The sequence below is a fragment of the Lissotriton helveticus genome, chromosome 10, assembly GCF_964261635.1.
Source record: "Lissotriton helveticus chromosome 10, aLisHel1.1, whole genome shotgun sequence".
NCBI lineage: Eukaryota > Metazoa > Chordata > Amphibia > Caudata > Salamandridae > Lissotriton > Lissotriton helveticus.
In genome coordinates this window covers 693,299,589-693,322,200 of record NC_136071.1, presented here as the reverse complement: position 1 = coordinate 693,322,200, position 22,612 = coordinate 693,299,589, and the positions used below count along the sequence as shown (strand labels likewise).

At 45.1% G+C, this 22,612-nt stretch overlaps 1 protein-coding gene across 1 annotated transcript in view; it reads right to left on the bottom strand.

Annotated features, from left to right (window-relative positions):
• The window catches only part of DPP6 (dipeptidyl peptidase like 6), a 2,254,101-nt gene extending 2,233,959 nt beyond the window's left edge, over window positions 1–20,142 (bottom strand). Inside the window, exon 1 of the mRNA XM_078663245.1 lies at window positions 19,694–20,142. Within this exon, the coding sequence (XP_078519371.1) occupies window positions 19,694–19,756 (63 nt within the window). The 5' untranslated portion in view covers window positions 19,757–20,142. The remainder of the gene's footprint in view (window positions 1–19,693) is intronic.
• Between the last annotated feature and the right edge of the window lie 2,470 nt (window positions 20,143–22,612).

Below are 22,612 nucleotides of genomic sequence, written 5' to 3'. Positions count from 1 at the left end.
ATGGACTGGAATATCGTCCAAAATAATTACAAGTGGCTGAGGTTATTTATGTATTTCATCCAATTTACTGTTCATCTCCGTAGGTAGACGGCCCCTCAGTGTGATGGGCACATCCTGACAAGGGTCCCATAGCCATAGATACACATCAGAGATCAGGCTTAAGAAGGCTGAAGGTGGTCTGAGGTTGGTTGTGTTTTTCCTTAAAGGGGATATTAGCTAGACCGCCTTTACTGGAGCCGGGCCCAGACTGTCGGACATCAGATTAGTCCTTTTCTCTGACTGCAAAGTGATGATAAAAATGCAATGGACAGGAATGCAGCTCAGAATAACGACCAGTGGCAGAGAAGAATTCAATCATTTTACCTATCGTTTTTCAGTTTTGATCACTTTCATGGTTGTAGTGGTTGCTTTAGACATCAAGGTTGTCTTGCACTCCTGCAATACATAACTACATATAGTTCCTTGGACACAAAACATGCAACGAGCTCCCGGTGAACATCAGACGCACCCGACCCTGCACACGTTTAGGAAGGACCTCGAGACCTGGATCTTCGACTGATCCGGAGCCACCCCTCCCCCCCAGCGCCTTGAGAACCTAGCGCGCTTTACAAACCCCTGATTGATTGATTGATTGATTGATTGATTGACAGTGTAGCACATACTTTAGGCCGCTATACCTCAAGTCTCCCAAAAATCTGAATGGGTTTGTGGTTCATATGAAATCCGCCAGTGTTCCCGCATCCTTAAAAACATACTCATTAGGATATTGGCAGATTAGTTTATGTTCAGTGCTCAGGTTCTCTACTACATTGTATTTTCCTGTATTACCTTACCTCTGAGTACATCTCCCCTGTTACACCTTGATTGCAAACTTTACCAGGCAGGATTTGAAAATGATCAATTGAATGAAAACATTAAAAAAAACAAAAGTAATCCTGAACTGACTAGTGGTGAATGAATCATGCAATGAAAGTTAAGTTGAAAGGATGGATAATAATGGGAACTTACATTTACTCATTTCACATTTTTTTAAAGCGCATTTCAGCCAATGAGGAGTGTTAGGACAACCTAGGGTTGGAAGGTGACTTCTTATAAAGAGACATTATGAAATCATAGTAAGGACATTAACATATAATACTGTCAACGATTTAACACTAGGCTCTGCAGATGTCAAGGCTGGGAAGAGTTCACAGAATCACATCTTAAGGAACAGCTTTGAGCCACAAAGAGAAAAAGGAGGATGGAACGAAGCAAGAAGGTTGGAAAAAAAATATGGAAAAAAGGGAAAATCTGGTGCTTTGCGGATCTGTAAAGACAGGGCGAAAAGGTGAGGCGGGAAAGGGGTGAAATGAGAACCAGTAAAGAGGGGGTGAGATAGAGAATAGACTACAGGACAGATATGGCATAACTTATTAAAGATGAGGCATCATGAGGTAGAGGGCACGTGGGGGAACGGAATGAAAATAAATTATAAAACCCCAGAGAAATTTCAATTGCACCAGCATAATCTCACATATTTTCTAGGATTTCACTGTACAGTGGTTATGCAAAATGCCCAACATTACGCCATTACTCCACTTGCGTAATTGAGATGTCCTTCCCATAAAAACACCTATTGTGGGAGCACAAGAACAACGTGAATGAAATTAACCCGATCAGCTGCTGTTTGAGTCAATTGCACTTCGGCACTATTTGTTCTGCACTATTTGTTCTTGGTGTCCAAAAGGGGAGCGAGGACACCTTTCACACAAAAAAAATATTGCAAAATACTAGAATGGTGTTTTGCGTAATTTTTTGTGAATTTCACTTAATTTCCGCAAAGGAATTTACGTGAATTTCGCACAAGTCTATAAATTACCATTGATGGTAAACCTAGGAAAGAGTGGGGCTAATAAAGGGCTCTAACTTTCAAAGAGAAAGAATGAGTAAAGAGAGGCAAAGAGGCAAGAATGGAACGTTAAAGTAGAAAAAAGGGGTGGGATTATAAAGTGGAACAAAAAGGGGGGGATTGTACAGAGGCACAGAAAAGGGCTGAGGAGTATGTGGAGATATGGAACAAAATTGGGTAAATAGGTTCACTGACCAAAGAAGGAGATGACTATTAAAGTTAGAATTAAGTCATTGATCGTCAACAGGTGTACCATGCATGGTAACTAAGCGTAAAGGCCAGAGATGCCGACTTTGGAGCTGGGGAACCAGGTTCAAGTCTGGCAACGGCTCAACATCGGGTGATCCTGGGCAAATCACTTAATCTCCCCGTGCCTACCAAAAATGCATATCTCCTTGTGTAATGTAACTTTTGCTCATGTAAAGCGCTCCAATACCTTCGGTTTGATTGCATCTATATAAAAAAACTGCAAAATATAAAAATAAATAAACTATAAAATTGCATAATATATGCCTACTTATTAAAACAATATTTCCTTTGAATAATATTCAGTCCTTTATGTAATATAGTTGACAGTCTAGTAGCTGGGATGGGAGGAGCTAGATGGGCTGAGGGGAAGAGGAGGAGTCAGAACAGGATGAGGGCAGTTAGAGTAGGGACAGGGTCGAGACAAGTTGTATTAAATAAAGCTCTGACATATAAGAACCTGTGTCTGTGGTTCTTTGTAGCAGGATGCTACAACTGGCGACGAGGGTGGGATGAGCAAGCCCACTGCGTGCAGAACCCCTAGAAGACACCCTGTCCCCTGCAGCGTCGAAAGGAGAAAGTCTGCTGCTGTATGTGATGCTGCCAGCCAAAAGAGAGCTAAATAGTAGGTGACCCTGCCCCTCCTGTAATTGTGGGAGCCTAGAGGGAGCCGCTACCACGAGCGCTGAAGCGCTGGAGAAAAGAAGAAGCCTTCGCGCCGAAAACGCGAGCTCCGCCCGATGCGTGAGCTTTGGCACGCTGTCGGCACCGGAGAGCGGGAACTCCGAAAGTGAGTTGGGAGCCTACCCCAACCCAACCTGACGACTGTAGTGGCCAGAGAAGAGTGAATCCTGGGGTGGATCGCCCCACGAAGGTCTACTGCTAAGCGCTGCTGAGCGCGCTGAAATTTGAGCCCAGGTGAGGTCCGACGTCGGAAAACCTCACCCCCGATGCGTGAGCTTTGGCAGGGCCCCGCTGAAGGAGCGCGAGACTCTGCAAAGTAAGGCGGGAGCCCACCCCATCCTCACCTGACTGTGGCCTTGACCAGAGGGAACCAAATCCGGAGTGTGCTGACCCTGAAAACGACTGCCGGTGAGTCCTGTGTGAAGAAAGGGGGTCGAATGAAGAGAGAGAAAGTAGTGCCTGCAGATAACCACGGCGGCCATCTTTGAGTCAGGCAACTTTTGGGACATCCTCCCTGTGCAAACTGTAGGCGGCCATTTTGAGGTCAGGCGAGCTGAGTTTCACAACAAGCATTGGCGAACATAACAGAAACAAGCATTGGCGAAGAACAAACAAGCACTGGCGAAGACCAAACAAGCACTGGCGAAGACCAAACAAGCATTGGCGAAGACCAAACAAGCACTGGCGAAGACCAAACAAGCATTGGCGAAGAACAAACAAGTACTGTCAAGAGCCAACAGACAAGCCGTGGCGAGTAGAAACCAACAAGCAGTGGCGAAAGGAAACAAACAAGTATTGGTGCATGCAAATAAACAAGCATTGGTACAGGCAAGTCAACAAGCCTTGGTTTGTGCAAATAAACATGCACTGGTAAATGCCAAGAAATAGGCATTGGTAAGGCAAATAAATAAGCGTGGATAACGGCGCGTGAACAACAATGAACAAGTCTTGGCAACCAAGACAGAAGAAGCACATGCAAACACGAGAGTGAATCAACTAACAAGCACGAGCAACCACAAGAGTGACTTACCAAACATGCATTGACAAAACAAATGTCAGCACGGGTGGAAACGCGAACATTGAGAAACGCAAGCGAATGTGCAGTGGCGAATGTAATGAAGTAACACGTGTCAATAAAATAAAAGAGGCACAAGCGAACACAAGGACCAAGTAAAGACAACAGCATAATGGAACAAGCATAAGCAAATGCAAGAGACAGATAAAGACGACACTGAGCACAAACCAAAGAGCGCCGAAGAGAGAAGAGCTGCTGGGCAGAACTGCAGAAGACCCAGAGGAGGGCAGTCCTACAGAGGACCCCTGAGAGAGTAGAACCACCCAAGTTCATTCACCGGTGCATACTGGGATGGTTACAAAGACTATCAATTTCTAAGCAAACGACCAGACCAAAGACCTTGACCAGATTCTCCCTCTCTCATGGCGGGAAGAGACGTAGCACAGCGGGTCACTCCAGACATTGAAGTACCGCCCCCAGCAGTGCGGACTGATGAGTGGATCTCGGATCTCAAACGACACTGGTGGCTCGAAGCTTTGGAAGATTTCTTAAAAGCCAATGGTGAGCAAAGAGAGAGAAAATGTCTGATACTACTCCTCCATCTGGTGGGTCCTGAGGGCCGCTGCCCAATCAGGACATTTTCCAAAGAGGATACAGAGATCTACAAAAGACTCCAAAGGGAGCTCTGTGCCCATCTCAACGCACAGACAGATGTGGATCAGAATCGCATAGTTTTCAATACAGCACGGCAGGATCCAGGCGAACCGTTGCCAAACTTCATCACTCGGTTACAAAGTCTGGTACGAGGCTGCTACTTCAACACTTTTACAAATGAGGATGCGGTTCGCCTTCGGATCGTTGAAGGTTGCATAAACCCTGACACCAAGCGCAAGATCCTGCAAGGGCATTGGTCGTTAAAGGAAATCATCAAAAAGGCCGAAATTGGAATGCAGAAAACAAAACTGAAAGGAGAGAGAGGGAAGGCAGACCAGCAAAAAGACAACGGGAAAGATACAGCGACAAAGAAAGTGAGAAGGATTACTCAGAATCAGACTCCTCAGCATCCGACTACTCAAAGTCAACCAAGGATTACTCAGAGTCAGATGACTCAGAGTCAACCATCCAAAAGACAATTCCAAAGAATTATTCACCCCTCAAGAGTTCCTCAAGGAGTCATTCAAAGTATGACACAAAGTACTCTGACGAGGAAAGAGCGTCACGTGGGACAGATCGCACTCCTGGACAAGAGGGCATCTTGCACAACAAGTGGGAGAGAAAGACAAACCCTAGAAGAAGGGGTCGCACTGGTCAACACCTGAAGTCGGCGCAGGAACATCAGTCGTCAAGCAGTGAAGACGAGTCCAAGGAAACATCTGGCAGGAGACCACATCACCCCCAGATCAGAGGTGTTAGAGCATCAAACAAGCGTGAAAGAGAAACAGGTCGCACAAGACGGACTGATCCTCCACAGCAACGAACCAGAAAAGATCCATGCGTCTTTGGCTCCCGCGACAACGAAGAAACGGAGAGGAAATCGTTAACTTCAGGCGAGAAGGACAAAGAGGCAAAAGCTTGGGATCAAGCACAAGGAACAAGCACAGGGTCATCAAACAAGCCCCCAAATGAGACAGCATTGAAGATGCTCCAACAAAGGCACACGGAGAAGCATCTCAAAGACAATTCAAAGGGGAAGAGCAATTTGTCACGGACTACAGAATTCAAAAATCCATTACCCAAGACAGTTTCAAAGAAATGTTTGAGAAGGAATGGGAAGAAGGATCTCTCTGATGCGGAGCGCACATCCATCCAATCCTGGAAGTTGACAAAAGACTTCTCTGACCCAGAAAGCACGTCTATGGCCAGGAACTCCTCTGGTTCAGAGAGCGCGTCTGTCCGATCCTTTAAAAGGGGTATGGCCCGGACCTCCTCTGATTCAGAGAGCGCATCTGCCCGATCCTGGAAGTCGACAAAAGACTTCTCTGACCCAGAGAACATGTCTGTCCAATCCCGTGAGTCGACCAAGTCATGGTCCCGACAACAGACATGGCGTCAACCACCCGAACGCACCATGGAACCAAAGGACATCCTTCCCGTCAAGAGCAACATGTCACACACTAAGGTCTCTGAATACTCAGTCACTCCACCGGACAACCTGTCATGTCAGTCACAAGTATATCCAGACACAGATCAGACACCGTCACCCCTGAAGGGGTCCGCAAGGCTGACTCACAGAACCTATAAAAGGAAAACAGAGACAGTGGACCTTAGTAACCGGATAGGAAAGGACCAGCCAGTCACTCCGCAAGGAAAGCCGGACGTGTCAGGAGAGAAATATCATCAGATGAGAGAGAAACATGCCTATGCAGCGATAGCTCACGAGCTCGCCAGACAACCCGAGGCCGTGAATGAGTTATCGAACCAAACCAAGACCGTCTCATCAGATAGCACCGTACTGTCTGGCATACATGACCCTGAATTGGAGGGCAGTGTTGCTCTCGACCGGACTAGCCAAAAGGAAGTAAGGGTAGATGTGGCGAATGAGTTACCGAACCAAACCAAGACAGTCTCATCAGGTAACACCGTACTGTCTGGTATACATGACTCTGAATTTGAGGGCAGTGTTGCCCTCGGCCGGACAAGATAAAAGGAAGCAAAAGTAGATGCGGGTGCTCGGAAGAGGACCGGAACATTATCCACTCGTGAAAGAGATTGAGCATCTGAACCAACCGTAGTTACACCACCGGAAGGAAACATGAGGACTGCGGACCGTGAGAGTAAACAGTTTACACGCAACGTGGTCAAGAATGCCTTGATCAAGACAACAGAAAGATTGACCAAAGCCAAGCCCACCACTGATTCGACACTACTGAAGCTTGAAAAACAGGCCCTCCGCCGACCCGTGTGGTGGATTGAAGAATTGCGAACATTGAAAACATTAAGTTAATTTTGTTAAGAAAGGGGGAGATGTAATATAGTTGACAGTCTAGTAGCTGGGATGGGAGGAGCTAGATGGGCTGAGGGGAAGAGGAGGAGTCAGAACAGGATGAGGGCAGTTAGAGTAGGGACAGGGTCGAGACAAGTTGTATCTCTGACATATAAGAACCTGTGTCTGTGGTTCTTTGTAGCAGGATGCTACACTTTACAACAGAACCAGTAAGTGGGGAAGTGAGCAAGTGCTTGAAACATGTACCAATGGAATAGAGCGTCTTCCACGTGATACATTTTGAAAATAGTTACTGCAAAACAGTTTTATACAAGTAGATAGATATTACTCTGAACTAAATTGCAGACATTAGAAGAATCGCAAAAGACAGTTTGCAACCGGATTCCAGACTTCTATTACAAGTATGAGTTCTAACAAATCATGCAGAAAAGAGGCTTACTGTGGGCCAATCTATCATTTTCTATTCTAGTATCTGTGTTTTCTATCCTACTGAGTACTGAAGAAGCACAGTTAACCTTCTAACAACTCTTTATCCCTATCCCAAAATAAATGATACAGAACTATGATAAAGTGTATTTTTTGTTATGCGCTTAAATGATACTGGCACCTTGCAGTGCTGTAAACAGATGGTGATCCAATTTCCCATCTCAATGATGCTCACTTTATGAACCTTAAAAACAGTGGCTAATTTGTATAAAAATAAGTTCTGGGGCTCTTGTCAGGGGGCAGCTTGCACAAGCCTATTTCTCGTTTTGGTGCCGCCTGAAACTGACCAGCTACTAACCATGAAAGTGGGGAGAGGTTGTGACATAATGGCCAGAGCTGTCAACTTCGGAGCTGGGGAACAAGGTTTAAGTCTCGCTGTGTATCAACATCCTGTGATTCTGGTTAAATCACTTTATCTCCCAGTGCCTACTATAAATGAATGTGTCCTTAAGTGGTGCACATGAAAAGCATCAGTGTTCATAATTAAGTGCTGGTGCTGAGCACTGGAAACTACCGGCTTAAATTAAGCACTGCTTACATGGATCAGTGGATCCTTCAGGATTTGATCCGGTGTCCTTCAGGTTATACACATTTCTTGCATTATCTCACCAGTTCACATCTTTAATTAGCTGGATGCTTTCTGCTGTGTTGCAAAGCGGTTTGTGCGCCAGGCGGCATTTGGCCAACCATGCAGGTAATCTTCCATTGAGAAAATGGCTACAACACGTTGCGCGCAATTGCCTTTCGGAGCGGATCTGGCTCTGAAGAAGCCAGCGCCTCCCAGGCTTTTGCAAATAAAGTCTTCAGACGCAGAAACGTTTCTTCGCTCCGACTGCCAAAGAATATATAAAAGTCAGAGATGATTCATGCTTTCATTGTAATGATTTAGCTATTAGGGAGGCATGTTTTGAATCATAAATGTTCACTATCCGTCTGCCCCCTCAACACTTTTTGCTATTTTCGCTGAAGCTGTTTTCATGGTAGGAATAAAGAAGCCCTGGCTGTTGGGTGTTTTTGTGCAGGACAAGTCAACAACATCAGTAAAAATGTTTTCTGATCTTAATAAAAATCAATATGCTTTATTCTCTCAAAATCCGGTTTGGGGTGTCCGAAACCTGTGACTTTGTTGCAAGAAATACGTGTAAATTTCCAAACATTTTGCAATATAGATTTCACCGGTGTCTCCAGTAACTTTTCTCCACCGTAGTATATGGCGCATAGAAACATTGCGAACAATACCAGCGGGAGGATGGTCCAAGGAGAAAATGTCTCTCAACAAGATATTTTCTATTCAAACCAGTTGCCAGTGGCCAAGAATCATTGAAAATTTTGCATTTTGCAAAATGGTAAACATTACGCACAGTTTACATAACGTGAAATTGGAGAATTGCGCTTGATCGCGCTGAAATAAGAGCAATATCACGTAAACCTTATTACGAGGTAATTTCCAAACCTGAAGGTCAATGAGATGTAGTTGTTAGATCCTCATTTTATAGATTACTGTAATAGGGAGAGCTGATGCACAACTTGCAAACTCAATCACTCTTCTTAATTGACGGGATCCAAAGCATGATCACTGTTAGAGCCATTAATGTTCCTTTTTTAATCGTTTTATTGTTACCAGCTAAGCAAAATTACATACATATCTCTAGGCACTTGAAAAATACAATTTTCTGTCCCTATACATTATGGGTAATCACTTCTGTTATGTACATTATGGCAGGTTCAACTAGTACAACATACTAATGTTCTATTGTTGAATGTACACAATAAGACTCAAGGTAAACCAGGTATTTTATGGTGCACAACTTCACTTTAAAAGCACTTATGCTTATCGATTCGCCGTTCTTATGTGTTGTCAGGTTCCCCAACTTCATATCCATTCAAAGGATGCAAATTGACCAGACAATGAACCATTATCTGGAAGTTACTACATTAGCATATTCACAGGAGGACAGACAAATGTTTTCCATATGCACAGTGAACAGAAAATGGCTGACACGATCCACTTCAAGGGGTAGACATGTGCAGAAGGTCAAGCTACCATTACAATGATAGAAGATCCTAATAAAAAGTTGATCAGATTCAGAAGGTCATCAATGCAGTGGTCCTGCCTCTTCTTAAGCATTCAGTGAAACTACCGGCTGTGCTTTCAGCCTGGCAAATTTTGCAGTAAGGAGTACGCTGGCAGAATATACTTGTGGGCTGTAGTCACGCCAGGTGGAGATTGCTTCTTAGCTGGATCGCCCCCAGAGTGTTATAATGCACCGTAACTGTACACCAGAAAACACCCACTATTTTTAATCCAGTACTATAGACCAGAGACCTTACTAGAGGATGTGGCGTGACAGCCTGAGCTGCCAACTTCAGAGCTGGTGGAACCAGGTTTGAGTCTTGGCATCTATGTCAACAATCTGTGATTCTGGGCAAATCACTTAATCTCCCTGTGCCTACAATTCAGCGCCTTGAGACACTCATGGGTGATTTGCCAAGCTTTACAAATCCTGGATTTATTAACTTATGATTTTAATACAACTTGGCAGGTAGGATTAGAATTTGTAGTCCTTGTTATCACCTTTTGCCCATATGGAAGGATAGCACTGCAGGCAATTCTGTGCAGGTGCCTCCATCGCAGTACTGCCACTGTAGGCCCGCCTAGTGCTCACGCAGCCATACAAGGAAGAGGAGGCAGACACAGGAACAAAGCTGCGAACCAGAAACAAAAAGGCATTTAGCAGCGCCACATTATCCAAACACGAAAATGACGTGGGGCAATCGGCAACAAATCCGGTAGGGGAAAAGAAACATAAAAACTAAATCAGGCAATGAAGACGGGTTATGGCCTAAAGAGGGCAGCAGGGCCAGACTGGCCATAGCAGGCATTGGGCGTTTCCCCACGAGGGTAGAAGGGTGGGGGCCAGTTCTGAAGCTGAGGAGGCCAGTTTTCTTACTGGGGGCTGGTTTTTAATCACCCTCCAGTAACAAAAGCAGCAGTGCACCCCCAGCCCACAGGGGGGCGGCGTTTTTGACAAAAGTGCCAGGGCTGCTTCGGGTTCCCAGTCCGGCCCTGCAGGGCAGGCGGGGAGGTGATAATGGGTAAAAACGTGAGTGCTCCACAGGGTAAGGGAGAGCCCAACGTCCAGAGTGCTAACAAAGGAAAGAGTGCCCGTCATCTCTGGAAGGTTACCAGTAAGGACAATGAAACTGATCTCATATTGAAATCAGCCACAACCCCCATTTGTCAAAAAACTGTGGGGCATATTACCAACAAGTAGCGATATTTATCGCTAAATAGGCTTAGCGACGATTTTTTTATCGCTGTATATGTTAGCGGAGAAAACATGCTATTAGCTACGTTTTTCTCCATTGTGCTAAAATATCCAGCGATAGCGACGAAATGCGTGAATATCGCTGAGAATACAGCGATATTCACGCATTAGCGACGAAATGCTCTTATCCATGTTATCCACCTCCCATTGGATAACATGGCTAAGAACTGTTCTGGGCAGGTGTTAGTATTTGGAGATATTCGCGCTTAGCGTGAATATTTCCAACGCTACGCCTGCCTTGCTAATAGGCGATAGCGACGTTAGCGACTGCTTTCAGTCGCTAACTGGTTGGGTGCGCCCACTTTGCATGTCATTAGCGATAAACACCGCTGACATGCAAAGTGGGCCCCAAACCGCTCGCTATCGCCTAAAAGCTGTCGCTAACATCAGTTAGCGACAGCTTGCTAATAGGGCGATAGAATTATCGCCGCTAAAATCAACGATAATTGCCTATCGCCCCCCCTTGGTAATATGCCCCTGTATTTCTTACACACACATTTTAAAAGTGTTACATTCAAGAAATCATTAATTAGTTTATTATGTGCAATAAGAAGTCTGAACTTCTCTTGCTTTGACGTAATCTTGCTTCATGTCGGTGCATGTCTCGGTGTCTACAGCAATGAAATGCCACAAACAGAAGTGCAACTTTGTTAAGAGTTTATTTTGGATATTTTCACTACAGTTACATATCAAGTTTTGAATATGGTCAAGAGAGGATACTTCTTATTTGTGCCACGTCTCGTCTAAAGCTCTCCTGTCCCTGAATATCTTGACAACTTATACTAGAGCAAATGTATCACCGATAATATCCCTTAAAGCTCTCCTCTAGAGTCAGGGGCCAGTTTCAATTTGAGGAAGTGTTCAAAATGTAATTTATTATTGAATGAAAGGCCCTTTGTATCACCTTTAAATCTCTACATGGACTTGTCCTGATTATTTTCCAGACAAAATTATGTGGTATGTTACAGAAAGGCAGCTTCGTTTGGCTTCATCTTTTAATCTTGTAACGCCAAGGGCAAAAACTGCATGGGGGGGGGGGGTTTGTGGCAAGCACAGACTGTGAAATTCTTTGACTCTGGCACTTAGGAAAGAAAACAATCTTATCGTTTTTGCAAACGTTTAAAAACCTGTCTGTTTAACAATTAAAACGGGCCCTCAACTTGACTTTTGATCCACCATCTCCTTCCTTTCTATTGCTTCCATTTTCTTATCCGCTCCACTCTATGAACCTTGCTGTCAAGATGCCAATTAAGTGAAAGATTGAAGTCTGTCTAACACTTAACGAATTTTTAGGGATTTCAGGTTTCTGAAAAACGTCAGGAAGTACTCTTCAAGAGTCACGGGTTCAGAAGGAATTCCACAAGCCTTGTCAGAAGAGATCTTCCATCCCTTCTGGTATATCTTGCTGGGCAGATAGAAAGTAGATTCCCGGTGGCTAACCCTAACCATGCGGAAGGTCTGGAAGACCTAACTTTGATATTTGATATTTGATATTGGAAGGGGTATTTCTAAAGCGCAGCGTTCGCTCCGGAGGGAGCATCATGGCGCTGAGATTCCTAAGGCCCAGTGTAAGAGGTTGTTGGAGGCTAGATGGCAGCTTTAGCCCAGTCATCGGGTAGGGAAAAGATCCATGTTTTTAGGAGATGTCTGAAGGGTTTTTCCAGGGTTTGATGTCTCAGATGATTGGGCAGGTTATTCCAGGCTTTGATGGCCAGGAAGCTTAACGTCTTTCCACCTTTCGTCTTCAGGTTGTACCTTGCAGGGGACATGAGGTTGTCATGAGCAGAACGAAGGAGACGAGTCGGGACGTAGTGGTGGAACCGTCTGATTAGATATTTAGGGCCAGAGGTGTTAAATGACCGGAAGGCGATAACAAGCATTTTAAAAAGTATTCTTTTATGCAGAGGGAGCCAATGCAGGGATCTGAGAGCTGCAGAGGCAGAAGATTTACGGGGTAATTTTAAAACCAGTCGGGCAGCAGTATGAAGAACGCTCTGAAGTTTGGTCAGAGTGGACTTTTTTGTTCCTGCCAGGAGGGTGTTACAGTAATCCAGGCGCGAGAGTATGAGGGCAACTGTGACAGTTTTCCTGGCGGCCAGTGGTAAAAAGTCGAAAAACTTTTTTAGGGATTTAATAATCCCAAAACATTTGCCGGCGACATTCCTGGCGTGCTGATCAAAAGAGAGATCCGAGTCGAAAAGCACGCCGAGGTTTCTGGCTGTTGTTACGGTCTGGGGGGGGGCAACAGAGTTATCCGGCCACCACAGAGCTGGACAGAAGGAGGTGTTCTTTCCGATGGGAAGGATCTCTGTTTTGTCAGAGTTACATCTAAGATGATTAGAGTCCATCCAGTGGAAGACCGCTGTTAAACAGTTTTTAAGATTGAGCTCAGCTGAGGTTGAGTTGTCCTGTAGGGGTACAATTAGCTGTGTATCATCGGCATACGAGGTGACCGGTATGCCGAATGATTCTATCAAGGATAAAAGAGGGATGAGGTAGACATTAAAAAGAAGGGGACTAAGGATGGATCCCTGGGGTACTCCAGAGGAGACCTTTTTCTCTTTGGATTGAAAGGGGCCAAGAGCAACGGTTTGGCATCTGTCAGTAAGGAATGATTTAATCCATGCTAGGGCAGTGTCAGAGATCCCTATGTCCTTCAATCTGTTGATCAGGATGGAGTGGGATATGGTGTCGAAAGCTGCTGTGAGGTCAAGAAGGATGAGAATAGCCTTCTTCCTCTCATCCTGCAGCAGCTGAATTGTGTCTGATAGTTCGATCAGAGCTGTTTCGGTCGAGTGTTTAGGACGAAAACCCGATTGTTGCGGGTGGAGTATGTTGTGAGCGTCCAGATAGGTTTTAAGTTCTCTATGGACCAACAGTTCTGTTATTTTTCCCAAGGCCGGGAGAAGAGTGATCGGGCGGAGATTAGTCAGGTCCATCGGGGGTTTATTTGCCTTCTTCATGAGAGGTTTCACTATGCCTGTCTTCCAAATGCGGGGTACAGATCCGGTACTGAGAGAGGAATTAACTATGTCATTAATAATGGGATTCACCACATCTATGAGTTGGTGGAGAATCTTGGGGGGGCAGGGGTCGGCGGGGGAACCGGATTTGCAGGATAGGATTGCTTCTCTGGTTTGCACAAGGGTGACAGGGGTGAAGTATTTGAGTCCGTCAACTGAGGGATCCAGTTGGACAGGACTAGAAGGTCCTGGGGACGTGATTGGGGGGGGAAAGTCATTTTGAATGGAGGCAATTTTTTTCTCAAAGAAGTCTGATATCTTGTCGCAAAAATCTTGGGAAGGGGGAATTTCAGGTTGGAGTGCTCTTGGCTGGGTGAATGATTTGACTATTGAAAACAGGGTTTTTTGTTTATTGCTAGCTTGATTAATGGCGTTAACGTAAAAGATTTTTTTGGCTGATTTGATATCGGAAAAATAATTTTTTCTTTGTTGAATGAAAGAAAGGCGGTCGTCGTTGTCGTAGGATCTGCGCCATTTACGCTCGGCTTTCCTGCAGAGTAGATGGGCGGTGGCTAAAGCGGGGGTAAACCAAGGGGCGTTGATTTCGGTTTTTTTATGGATTCTACAGGGGCGGTTTGAGGGGTCCCGAGTTTTGATTACGTGTGAAATCCAATTATTAAAGAGTTTTGCATCTAGTTCGGTATTACCAGATAAGACGGGGGATTGAGTTTGAGGGATGGGATTAAGAGTGAGATTTTTTTGTACTGTTTTCCAATTGACGGAATCGACGCAGAGTGGCTTAAATCTATTGCTGGTTTGAGGATGTACATTGGTGATATGGAAGGGGATTAAACTATGGTCTGTCCATATCATGGGGAGAGGAGGTAGGGTGATAATTGAAGGGAAATTAGAGCATACCCCATCAAGGGTGTGTCCTAGTGAATGGGTTGGCAGAGTGACACTTTGTTGAAGATTAAAAACTTCAAGGGTCTGCAGGAAGCTATTAGTTTGAGAGTCCGATGAGGATTCAAGGTGTAAATTAAAATCCCCAAGAAGAGTAAAATGTGGATAACGGAGTAGGAAGTGGCCCAGGGAGTCGCTCAAGGAGTCGAGGAATTTAGAAGCATTACCAGGGGGACGGTAGATCAAACCGCCTGAGAAGGAGGAGGATTGGCTCATTTTGATTGAAAAACCTAAGCCTTCAGTGTTGGTTAGGGGGTCTAAATTAAACGTGTGACAGGTGTAAGTATTTTTCAATATGATTGCGACGCCTCCCCCTCTTCCTTTTGGTCTGTCTTGTCTAAAAAGAGCGTATCCCTGGGGTAGGGGGTTGGCTATGTCAGGGTTGCAGTCATCAGTAAGCCAGGTTTCGGTGACCAGGAGACAGTCAAGGTCAGAGTCAATGATGAGGTCATGAATGTCTTGACTATGCTTGCACATTGACCGTGCGTTTATCAAACCGCCGATGAAGGGTGGAAGGGAAGCTTTAGGAAGGGGTGGGGAAGTGAGGAAGTGGGTTGGGTATGAGGTAAGGGACCAGTGACAATATTTGCAGCTGGTCGAGCTAGAGACAATGGGCAGGTCAATTTTGCATGAGCAGTAGTTCTTACCTCGCAGTAGGTGGAGGGCACTGGAAGAGTACCTGATGTGCGGGGAGAATTGGGCAGAGTTATCTGCGCCTGTCGCGGTCTTGGCACGGACGGGCGCAGACGGGCTTGCCTTAGGCGCGCCTTCGGCGCGCCTTCGGCGCGCAAACGGCGCTCCCGCTGCGCTCGTCCGCTGCGCTTCCTATGCATGCACATTTGTATAACAGAAGGGGGCGTGGCCTGTAGGGGGCGTTGTCAGCGCGCACGCCTGTGCTGATGGCGGCCGCTCAAGAAATGCCAAGCGCGAACAGAGTCAAGATCGTCTGTGCGCTGCGAAGAGGTCAAATTGTGGCGTTTTTCAAGCACAGAAAATAAGTAAGTGACACCACACAATATTACAATATTAAAAGCAGTTGTTATTTTTAAAAAATAAATTGAGCAAAGTCCTCGTACCACCAGCTCCCGGCTTTTCGCCTCAGGACTGGGAAAGCAATCTACCAAGCGCTAGCGATTCAGCGCTTATGTAGGAAAGGTTTAAGGGGGCGTGGCCTGTAGGGGGCGTGGCCTGTAGGGGGCGTTGTCAGCGCGCACGCCTGTGCTGATGGCGGCCGCTCAAGAAATGCCAAGCGCGAACAGAGTCAAGATCGTCTGTGCGCTGCGAAGAGGTCAAATTGCGAGCTGGCTTGGCAATTCCGTCTGGACTGTTCCCATGAGGCACAGGGTCAAGACTGATTTGCATATGGCTGGGTCTACACTGGGGTGGCATGGTGAGCAAAAGAATGATGGATTTAACCCAGATCTATTAACTGGGGGAGAATGTTTGATTTGCTCTGCATTCTGTGTGTCTTTTTGCTTTTTTCGCCATAAGTGCACCGGGTATGCCCATACGTGAGTCCTGGGCTCATTGTGCCACTGGATTTAAGCTAGCCTGGCTGCTGAGGGGTCATGCCCCAAAACCAGTTCCAGGATGCTTGTTTCCGGTCCAGGGAGGACCTGGCTTGGCAGTTTGGTCTGGACTGTTCCCATGAGGAACAGGGTCAAGACTGATTTGCAAATGGCTGGGTCTAAACTGGGGTGGCATGGTGAGCAAATGAATGATGGATTTAACCCAGAGCTCTTGACTGGGGGTTAATGGTTGATTTGCTACGCATTCCGTCCATCAGCTGTGTGTCTCTAACTTGCAACACTGTTAGGTTGAGCCTTATGATAATGATCAGCTGCTGATTGGAGCCTTTAAAATGTCCCCATGCCCGGTGGTATGACCAGACCCAAACAGTTCAGGCCTAGAAAGAGTCAATCATAGTTGTGCTGTAATTGCTCTTCTGTTTTGTCCTGCACCGTGTTCATTAACGATGGGTTCAACTACAAGCAGATAACACATATCTTAAGTACATTAGAAAGCAGTACATGCTGCCTTAAAGAGACAGGACTCCCAATGATGGCAGATGTCTCCCTAAGCCCAGTGCTTAATATAAGCAGGTGGTTGGCAAGGGCACTCATTTTCTGGGACCAAGGTTTATTTTCATCATCAGACTTTGACCCGGGCAAAGCGAGAGATAAAAAAAAGAAGGGAAGGATGACTAAGACAGAAAACATGGATGAAAAAGAACCCGCAAGAGGGAGATAGACAGTAAGAGGACAGAGGTGATGGAAAGCGGCAAGATGTGAAGTGAAGACTTGCATCCTTAATATTCTGCAAACTCATCATTTGATAGTAGCAGGCTTCTAAAAAAGTTTTGGCCTCCGCACGTTCATCTCAACATTGGTGGTGTCCCAGCACGACCCACTTCCTCACCTTACTTGATTGTGTTTTTTTGATCTAAGTAGCTGAAAACCAGCCCAACAATAACAATAGAAATAGCCAAATAAACCACGCTGATCAAAAGTGAATTGACTTTTTCGGATTTTTGAAAAGCAGCTCTTACCACAAAACTTCAGAGTACCAATATTATTGACTTCAGAAAGATGACCAATTCAGCAAGATATGCTAGGACTCCAACCTGTGTCCTACCTGTTATAACAGATTACATTGGGATACAGATTCTAAAAGGATACCTTTGAAGTGCAGATTACACCTTTGCTAGTGAGCACTTAGCTTTTTTGCCAATGGACCAACACACCAATGATCATCTAGAAAACAATGGCCCTCTGTCTTGGGGCTCACACTTCCATTTGGTCAAAGAATACAGTTGGCTTCATATGGATTATTTTTATTTAGTGTGAAGTGGACTTTTAAAATGTCAAAATCTCACTGGTTCCTGTAAATTATTGAAGTCAACCACTCTTCACTGAGTCAGTTTCGCACCTACACTATTCAGTAACACACCTAGGACCGCTTCTTACTTTGCAACACCTTCATTGTTGTTTTAAAACTACAGTGATGATACTAGCTCAACATCAAACGTTTACATTTCTGATAAATATTGCTAAAAGTGAATTTGAAAAGTGGACTTGAGAACTATAGGCAACGCGCAATGTGTGTTGGTCACTCCTTTGTAGCATTGCATTCCTTATAGAATGGTCTTAGTCTAAGTAAGGCAAACAGTAAATATGATGTATAACTTTAGGGTCTGGTCAGCGTGGCAACAAAAATAACAGGCACTTCTGAATAAATTCGGTTTCAATCTTCGAACCCGGAATCGCGCGGTTCACCACAAAAAGACGCTTTCAGAAAAAGATGCCTCAAATGAGGTAGACGAGTGACATCCTTTATTAAAGTTTTTAATTTAGGGAATTAATATATGCATGGGGCATGTTCCACCTGCCAATCTAAATGCATACTAATCAGTCAATCGGCAATAATCAATAATGGCCGTGCCAGCAACTGTCATCATTTACAAAAGTAATGGACAACATATCTCAACACCTGCAGGAAATTTAATCAAGGGGACAGTGACTCAGAAGGGGCAAGTGCGGCATTTATAGTACAGGATGTGCAGCTCGTGTCCCTGGAGGTTTACTAATGCAAACTCATCGTCCTTCCTTCTTCCCTGCCCCCATTCTGCCCCTTACCCCCTCTGGCCAAAGGCCTTAGTGGATCAGTGACGTAGCCCAACGACAGCACATAGTACTGGCACTTTCAAGACAATCTCAGTGGCCACAGACCGCATTTTGAGGGCACAGGGAAGAAGGGGCATCATTTTGGGCACCTCAATCACATTTTTTGGTTTAAAAAAATACAAATACACACAAAAAAACAAAAAAGAAGGATGTTTAAAGGTTGAAAATGGTGCCACTGTCTAGAAATGAAAACTCTGGCACCTATTAGTGTTTTAAACAAAACATCCTCCCGGTGGGCGAAGTGGGCAACCCCACTCCTTTGCTTGATGTAGTCATGGGAAATGATTACTTCCCTGGCAGCACAAACCTTCATGCGATTAAGAGCAGAACAACTCATTCAGAAAAATAAAAACCACCAGCGCTTGTTAGCAGAGGAGCATGTTGGTCAAGCCAACACATCTGCAAATGCACGCATTCATTTCACTTTCATGCCACTGAAGACGCCAGTCACAGGCTTTAAATAGCAAAGACTGCCGCCCAGTTAAAATGAAGTCTCAGAAAATACACGAAGGAAAAAATGAAAACAATCACAGTGCTTTTACTAGTGAACGGCGTATGCCCAACTACTCGACTTCATTCACAGGCTGGCACCGCTAAGAACAGAGTGAGAAAACACACAAACACCTTATTTTCTCTCGAGAGCAAAGCTGTCTGATCACGTGCTTCCACAACTTAACACAGTATTTAATCACCAGCGTTTGGTTGTGTATTGGAGTAACAACACCCCCCATATGGCCACACGAAACTGTGAAATGCATGGAGTTGAAAATGCAGCCCCCCACTTCTAGATAGAAAGGAAAAACGTATACGTAATCGGGAAACGCAAGGAAAAACATAAGGAAATACTTTCCATAATATAATAAAACACAACATTGAATAAAAAACAAACAAAAAAAAAAGCATCAACCAGCGCGTGCAAAATGTTTTGGCGGAAGTATACTGAGCAGTAGGCAGCAGCAGCACGGCGTATTTCACGTGCAGCAGTGACGGCTCCGGACAGTTTGCTTCCTGGACGCAAAAGTTGTAGGTTTGCGATAGCTCCCTTGCCTGTCGGGAGGCTGGAGCGCAGCGCGTGTCAGAAAGCGCCTGGAAGACGCGAGAAACTGCATAGCGCATCAGCTTTTAAAGGTGTGTGTGTGTGGGAGTATTGTTTCCCTGATTGCAGAGGTGCGTGCAAGCAAGCGCCGATGGAGCGGGCTGCAGCGCTTTTGCATCCCACGCCCTTCCACCTGCACTGTTAGTTTGGGGCGTGCCCCCACCCAAAACCCGGGCACGGGTCTATCCTTTTTCATGCAAAACACACGCGCACCAACCCCTCGCCAGTCGTCCCGGCACTGCCACCCATTTTCACCTGACTCTCCTTGAAACTGTGAACATCAAATATAACAAAATAGCCACTCACTTAGACAGCACTGGGCGTCCGGCGCATCTTCGATCAGTGACAGGTGACACACTCTCGGACCCCTCCCCTCATGCCCCAAAATCCACTCACCATGACGTTGCCCTGCATTTTCGCCGTTTTGATCATCGGCTTTTCCTTCATGTCTGCCTTCATGTCTGCTGGTGGCAGTCCGCCCGGTTACTCTTCAGGGGCTGGGGGTTGTTGCAGTCACTGTTCCTCCAGTGCCTTCTTCCCCATGACTTGCTGATCTCTCTCTCTCTCTCTCTCCAGACTCCCGTATTTTTGCCTATCAGTCCCTGGTTATTCCTGCTGTCCACAACCGCTTGAGAGACCCAGGGATTCTCCTGCAGGTTTTTTTTTCAGCAAGTAGGAAGGTGCCCAAGTGAAATCCTGAACTGTTTTATTTCCCCGATCCACCTTCAGTGCGGCTGCAGCAGCCGGCGTGGTAATATAATTGGTATCCCCTCTCAGACTGTGTCCTCACAGCTTCACTGTTTTCGGGACTCCACCCACCACCTCAAATATCTCACAGCACCAGCTCCAGCTGCTGTAGCTGTGTGTTGCCAGGTCTGGCTGAGAAAAAGGAGTGTAACGAGTTGTGAAAAGAAGACCAAAAGAAGCCCCACCCACAAAACGATTAGAGAGGCTACACATTCCTTGGTTTGAGTAAAGTGCATAATCCTATTGTAAGAAATATTGGGATTATGGGTGATCTAGCCAAAACTTTGCCCATGCAGTTCTTTAATATGTTTAGGATATTTTTTTTCATTGGACTATAGACAATATATAAATTGAGGCTTTAGCTTTCAGAAACATCTCTACTCTGGTATGGGAGGCAGAGCTCTCAAGTTCCTCAAGTGTTAGCTGCTCATCCTCCAGGTTTGTGCTTCTCTTTCTGGGACTGTTTGTCCCACTCGAAAATGAGGACTACCTGTCCCAGAATGCAAACAATCTTGAATGAATGAATGATCTATTTATTCAGAGACTTCTAAACTTGAGAGCACTGGCACAAAGAGTAAGTAAACATTTTACTATGACTGCATTTCCCTTTAAAATAAAGTACATTTTATTGAAACTACTATTCAAAAATATATTTATACACAATGTATCCTATATCGATTTTGAAACAAAATATTTAATATTTAGAACGGTTACTGGAGGTAGGTGTAACAAACTGAATATGGATTTGTTCACTCAATTAAACAAATGGAGAATGTTTGCACAGACAAATACCAATATTTTGTATCCGGGACAAATCATTGATATGATTGGAAAACATGCTGCATTATGGATCTTTAAAAGGTGGCAGGGATTTCAAGTTTCTAAGGTTGCTGCATGAGTGGTCGTCCAGTGTAGATTTTCTACGCACCCTGAAATTTTTTGACCTATTTTAACCCATTAGGAAATCAGAAATACAAGTCCCAGAATGCAAAAATTAATATATCCATGATAAATACATTGAGAACATGAAGAACTGGACAGTGGATCAATCTTTTGCCAGGCATCAATCAACAGAAATGTTTTACCAATATCTTATCACTTAGCTCAATCCTGTGTGCAAAACCTTTAACAGCACTCCCTGCCCAAGAGCGCCACCCTTACCACAGGGTCAAATGAATTCTTCAAAACATATATTAAAGTTGCACCACCTCAGAAATTTGTATATTTGCTAAACACAATTGTATACAGTCCATCCAATGAAATCAATTCCTTTTTCTGGATTTTTGTATTCTTATTTTTATTATTTGATGAATCACAGCCAACGCGTTTCGTTCTGGAAACAGAACTTCTTCAGGGCATACAATGTTCGCAGTTGTAAACGCGGTATGTGGACTGATTTCATTTTTTCTCCTCAAAAGCAAAATTATTCTGATATTTCATGCGGTCCCCTTTGTTTTGTGTTTATGTATTCTTACGTAATTAGTCAGTTTTATTCAAAATTCTTCCGCTGCTGATTTGGCGGGTACTCTCGAAAACAGAGTCATCGATGTTGGACATACGGGCCCCCGTTTGCGGCAGAATATATGATGTGTCCAGAATACAATAGAGGTTATTTCTGGATTATCATACCAGAATGAACATTCGTGGAGGGATAATTTGTGGTTATTGGAGAAGAATCTATACTACTATTATAAAGGAAGAACTTTGAACTTTTGAGGCGGGTAAACTCGGGAACCACAGCGCCAATCCACACACCCGATACATCGTTATAATCGTCAGGGTGTGCAGATGGACATAGGCTATATAAACTTAATAAATATACGTAATTTCAAAAATTTACCCCCCCAAAAAAAGTAGTCCCTTGGAAGAAGCGCCGGCCGCGACGTGCGTGCTGATGTTAGGAGCGCGGGGAGGAGCGGCGTACAGGAGCGCGAAGAGGACCGGTGGACATGAGCGCGGGGAGGAGCGGTGAGGAGCGGCGGACAGGCGGTGAGGAGCGGTGGACAGGCGGTGAGGAGCGGCGGACAGGCGGTGAGGAGCGGTGGACAGGCGGTCAGGAGCAGCGGACAGGCGGTGAGGAGCAGTGGACAGGCGGTGAGGAGCGGCGGACAGGCGGTGAGGAGCGGCGGACAGGCCGGGAGGAGCGGCGGACAGGCGGGGAGGAGCGGTGAGCGGCGGATGAGGTAGGTTATTTATTTATTTATTTATTTAGGAGCGGTGAGCGGCGACAAAATACAAAAGCAAACGTTACATTAAATGAAACAAAAATGACAATCGTGAGCCAACAAAATAAAAGAGGAAGCAAACGGTGCATTAGAAAAGTGAGCCAAACGGTGCATTACAGGAGGAAAAAGTGACGCGTGTGCAGGTTACAAAAGCGTACAAAGTAAGCAAACGTTACTTTAAATCAAGCAAAAATGACAATCGTGAGCCAACAAAATACAACAGGAAGCAAACAGTGCATTACAAAAGTGAGCCAAACGGTGCATTACAGGAGGAAAAAGTGACGTGTGCAGGTTACAAAAGCGTACAAAGTAAACATAGAGGTATAATACTGCAATATATGGA